Consider the following 5,502-nt stretch of genomic DNA (forward strand, 5'->3'; position numbering starts at 1 on the left):
TGGATTGAAGGGATATTTTGTGGAAAATGTTTTAAATGATAAGTTTACCTTTAAATTTTATTAACAGTTTTTGTTTATACTATTTTAATATTTTCTATCTTGATTAATTAAAATATATATTTATTTATAGGAACGAAAATTCTCTGCACTCATTTGTGTCTCCACGCTTTTTAATTGTAACTCATTTTCTTTTTAAAATATATATTTGTGTCTCCACGTTTTTCATTTTATTTTACACAATTATTGATATAACATCATTTTATATTTATATATTGCATGGATACATAAATATTTATATTTATTCAATATAAAAATATATTGATGTATTTATTTTTTAAAAGTGTATGATTAATCAAAATTAAAGTTTCAACTATACATTTAAACCACAATTAAAATTTCACGTCTACAATTACACATTAAACCGAAATAAAAATAAACTCAAAATTAAAAATTAAAAAATTAAAAATTAAAATTAAAAATAAAAACTTAAATATTTAATATTTAATATTTTACTCCATATTTCAATTAAAAGTTTAATATTCAAAATTAAAAAAATTCCAAAGGAGAAAAATAAAAAATATGTTAAAAATAAAAAAATTAAAATTAATCAATAGTAAAACGCCACAAAAAAATAAATTATAATGACGTTTTTAATGAAAACGCCGCAAAAAAAAAATCAAAATCCCCAATTTTTTATTACCCACTCGTTAGTCCTTAAATAACTCTCAAAATTTGACCCCAAATTTCCCATTTCCAGCAACACCAAGTTAATACACCTACACCAATCAGACTTGTTTATCCTTTTCATTTCACTGCACTAAATTCACCCACCATAGCTACTCCATTTCTCTCGATCTGTTAGGGTGTCTTTTAATTCTAGGCTTTCAAGAAAGCTGAGCCTGCTCCGAAAATGCTGTGAGAAAGAGGATCTGTTGGTTTAGGATATAACTTTTGGTTCATGAAGAAGTGACCCCTCCGCATCAAGATAGTCAATTGCTGCTCCTAGAACCGGGGGAAGACTAAATGGGTGAAAAGAAGACATTCCGGGGGCGAGTGAATCAGGCTCCGTGCCAAAACCGAAGGAGCCTCGGATTCCTCGCATGCCTCAATTGTAAGCCTTTTCTCAAACTACGGTCTTTTAAATAGTTTGCATTGTTAGATAGCTTTGCTAATAAAAATGTCATTTCTCAGGTTAGATTTCCAATTCTTCAACACTCAGAGGCTGAGTGAGTTGTATAAGAAAGAAGTACGCTATCTCATGGTCTGCATGATCTGTATAAATACCTTTTTCCCCCTTTTTGTACATTGACTTGATGTTTGTTGTGAGTTATCTTATGACTGGATTTTTTTTTCAATTAAAATTAGCAAACACATCAGAAGAATCAGGTAAAGGACACTATTGATGTGGATGAACCTGAAGGTATTTTACTTTTGCCATATATTTTGTTTCTTTATGATACACAATCTTCTTTAGGCCTGTTTTACTAAGTCTCATGTATTTAGAAAGGGGAGACCCGTTAACTGCTGAAGAGTTGGAAGAAAAGGAGTGACTATTAGAAGAAGTGAGTGCAAACATGTTATATTTTTATTTGTTTGTTGCTTTATTCAAACTTAAATTTTGGGTGCATTAGGGATTTTCTTCATGGAGTAGAAGAGATTTCAATACTTTCATTAGAGCCTGTGAGAAATATGGACGGAATAATATAAAGAGTATTGCTTCAGAAATGGAAGGGAAGACAGAGGAGGAAGTTGAAAGATATGCTAAAGTATTTAAAGAAAGATACAAGGAGTTAAATGGTAAGTGATATCGAACATCATGTCATATAGTTGATGCATATTGTTAAATGTATTGATCAAGCTTAAATGTTCTTACAGTTGATAGCTTGGTTGCACTGGGTGTTTTTGATGATTATATTGCTAATTGTTCTTTGTTTTCAGTTTCACATTCGGGTGCTAGAGACTGTGCAAGAAAATATTTCTGCACTGTTAGTGGGTCTGGAATACCTTATCAACATATCTTATGTGGATGATACAGAGGTCTTTAAGGTATCATGGCTTTGTTATATTTGTAAATTATTTGTTCTATCTGCTTGTACTCCTTTTAACCTGTCAGAAGTGGGTTTAAAGTATTATGTTGCTTATCTTGTTAAATAGGTTTGCTTGGACTATTGGAACTCCTTGGTCTTGGAGCTGTTTGATGCAAATCATAACATGGATAATCCTGCTGTAACTGCAAACATGATGGGACTGCAGGTATCATGATATTTTATGTTGGCTTTAAACCATTTTAAAGGATTTGAAATGTAGAAAACTACTATAATCTCTATTACTGCTCAGGTGTTATCAATTCTATGTGCAGCATATCTTGCAACTTTTGTTTTAGCCACCTTTGTGGGAAAAAAAACTTCCTCTGGTACTTATCTCGGTTCTGAGAGGTGCCAACTGGAAACAAATGTACGCATCTTTTAGTGATTGCCTTCAAATCTGGCAATGGCATATATCATAAGATGTGGAAAAAAAATCATATTGAGCTCATATTTTTTGCAGCTTTGTGCTATATGCATATTTGGAATGCTTTCTTACTTGTCTATGAAAATTGTTGTAGAATTGGGATTGCTCACTATAGGTAGCACAGCAGCTTTTTTGTGATTATTTCTGTGAATAGATGTTGCTTATAGTTTGTGAATGTTAAATTGCTACAAGATTTGCTACTTCTGGGTTACTGTAGAATAATCAGTCATTTATTGTCCATGAATTGAATCTGGCAGGTGCCTTTGCTTTCTGGCCTGGTCGATGGCCTTGGTGCCCAGCTTCTGCAACGAAGGCAACTTTATGCTGGTACAATGTCAAAGTTGAGAATGCTCATGATTTACCGTATGGCTAAGCCTGAGGAGGTTTTGATAGTTGAGGATGAGAATGGCAATATCGTTCGAGAGACGATGAAAGATAATGATGTTCTTGTTCAGTATAAGGTGATAAATATCCAATATAAAAAATGTGATGCTTAATCTTGATAACTAAATCTAATTCCCAGTTGGGAGTCATTAGCCCTTTACAGTTTACCAGCTTAAAAATATATTTACTACTTATGGCTAACTGGATTTGATGATAGGTTTAGGGTTTCTTTATATGTTGGTCTTAGTAATTTTCTTCTTTCCATTATTTTTCAACTTCGGCTAGTAAGATGTCTAGTGCTGAGCAAAAAAAAAAAAAAGTATGATGTCTATTAGGCATGCAAGTATTTTTCTTGCCTGTAACTTAAATTTCTTTTATATTCTGAACAATATGCTAGTGCTACACTTAATATTTGGGGAAAAACCATAAAAGCTTTCTTTTTCAAACAGCTTATGTTTTAGAAGTTTATGTTTTTGTAGTCTTATGTATTATTTTTAAATTAGTTGTTTTCTCTTGAATTCTGTTGTTAATACCGTTATATGTTGCAGATTATGAGGAGACATTGATCTATTTGTCTCACTTAAATCATGAGGATACTGAAAAGCAGGTATAGAACCATGAGACATTTATAACTTTCTGTTTTTCTAAAAGTTAAATGATGTTATTTACTGCGGTTTGACCTAATTTGTCTGAGGCTAGGATGCATTGTGTTCGCTGAGAAAAATGATATTTTCCTTTTTCTTCTCTAAACAACTGTAGCAATCTGGCATTTAGGTATTCAGTTGCATATGATATGACCAGGGTTTGGCAAGGAATGGTCACAAAAAAAGAACTCTAAAATTTGACAATCTAGGGAAAATGGAGTCGTCTTTGTAGTTCATGCTTGCATTTTTTAAATTAAATACGGATGATTAATTATTATTTATGTTTGAGTGTTAATTACTTACAATATATATTTAAATATAAATATTAAGTATTGAACACATTACTTTCTTTTTTATATAATTATAAATGTTTTTATCGATTTTACGAGTTTTATTCAAATCGAAGATTATATCAAATAATAACTAATCCGAAATTCATTACTTGCCAAGTAACATAGTGGATTTAGAATATTTTTCTGCTAATATTTTTGGAACAGTAAGCAAAATAGTTTAACGCGAACACAATAAGACTCGAAATTAAATCTAGACATCTCCATCTTGTATGTGCTTCAGAGAATTGGTAAAGGTAGATAGAAACTTCAAATCAACATAAAGATATCGGGTTAATTCTATTATTAGTTCCTATACTTTGTGAAAGTTATGCATTAAGTTCTTATATTTTAATTTGACCAATACTTTTCTTATTAGTTAATTTTAGGCCCTGTACTATTTTAAATTTTAAAATTTTAGTTGTTTTCTTCTTATCGCCTGCGTAGTTTGACTTTGCTACTTGTTTTTAGCTTTGCTGCCATTTATCATCTTTTTTTTCTTTTTTAAATTCTTGTATTTGCTCTAGTTTTGCTACGTGATTGTTTGTCTATTTTGTGTTTTTTTGTTGTTAGTTTTGTGTTATAATTTGTTCCAAAGTTAGATTTCAAATTTTTAGATTTATAATTAGGGCTTATTCGATTTACTGGTATTTTTAGTCAAATCTAACTGTTCATCAGACCCTGATATTGCCTTTTGTTCTTGTAATTTTAGATATTAGAACTAAAGAATAATTTCTATATAACGTTAAACAACAGTAGGAGGTAAAATATAGTTTGAGGTGGAATTGAGCAAAGGCTTCAGAACTATGATTTTGAGTTGAGTATCACAGCTGTGAACTAATTTCCTCATCAAATACCATAATCTCATGGACATTTATATGCAGGAATTGGAGAGAAGAAGAGAAGAACTTGAAGAATTGCTCTTGGGAGAAGGGTATGAGAGAATGTGGGTGATTAAGTCAAATGGAGAAAGGGACAACATGTCCTTGTTGTGTGCAAGTGTTTTCTCCCTGAGACAGGCAAGGAACCTGACATCAAGAATGGTTCAATTTAAAGATGCTTCCTTGTACTCATTCTCATCCTCTTTATATTTTCCAATGCTATCTTCAGGTAGGATACTAAGAATTTCCTGTACTATTCTTTCTGATTGCTTATAAAATAGTTTGCTCATTAGAACCTTCATTTTCTCGTCTTTTATTTATTTGTGTAAATCATTTTTCTTTGTTTAGTGACACAACGAATCTTTGAACATAATTTCGTTGAGTAATATATAAATGATTTTTAAAAATTGTGTATAGTTTAAAGTTCAAATTTCAAAATAAAACATAATATAATATTTATCATAGAAAATAAATATTATTTAATTGAAATATATTTTTAAAGTTTATGTTCTTTAGCGGCGTTTTTAAGAAAAGTGCCGCTAAAAGTTATGGTCTTTAGCGGCGTTTTTGGGGACCTTAGCAGCATTTACGAAAAAGCGCCGCTAAAGGTCATGGTCTTTAGCGGTATTTGGGGGAAAAGCGCCGTTAAAGCTCATGGTCTTTAGCGGCGTTTTTTTAAATAAACACTGCAAAATTTTGCGGCGCTTGCTATAGCGGCGTTTTCGCAAGCGTCGCAAAAAAAGCCGCTAAAAG

The 5,502-nt window shown here is 31.3% G+C and overlaps 1 protein-coding gene across 7 annotated transcripts; it reads left to right on the forward strand.

Annotated features, from left to right (window-relative positions):
* The first annotated feature begins 726 nt into the window (after window positions 1-726).
* Window positions 727-5,156, forward strand: LOC108461979 (protein EXPORTIN 1A-like). Of its 7 annotated transcripts, none has more exons than XM_053026191.1 (10): window positions 727-1,111; window positions 1,192-1,274; window positions 1,366-1,420; window positions 1,504-1,562; window positions 1,632-1,797; window positions 1,939-2,046; window positions 2,155-2,253; window positions 2,769-2,972; window positions 3,444-3,502; window positions 4,753-5,156. In XM_053026191.1, the coding sequence occupies exons 5-9, from the start codon at window positions 1,795-1,797 to the stop codon at window positions 3,459-3,461; spliced, it is 432 nt and encodes a 143-aa protein (XP_052882151.1). In that variant the 5' UTR covers window positions 727-1,111; window positions 1,192-1,274; window positions 1,366-1,420; window positions 1,504-1,562; window positions 1,632-1,794; the 3' UTR covers window positions 3,462-3,502; window positions 4,753-5,156. The 7 variants fall into 7 exon arrangements, with proteins under 7 accessions (XP_052882151.1, XP_017617467.1, XP_017617465.2 ...); XM_017761978.2 differs by having other exon boundaries at window positions 1,192-1,261; XM_017761976.2 differs by having other exon boundaries at window positions 1,192-1,246.
* The last annotated feature ends 346 nt before the right edge of the window (window positions 5,157-5,502 follow it).

The sequence above is a fragment of the Gossypium arboreum genome, chromosome 3 (genome assembly GCF_025698485.1).
Source record: "Gossypium arboreum isolate Shixiya-1 chromosome 3, ASM2569848v2, whole genome shotgun sequence".
Classification (NCBI taxonomy): Eukaryota; Viridiplantae; Streptophyta; class Magnoliopsida; order Malvales; family Malvaceae; genus Gossypium; species Gossypium arboreum.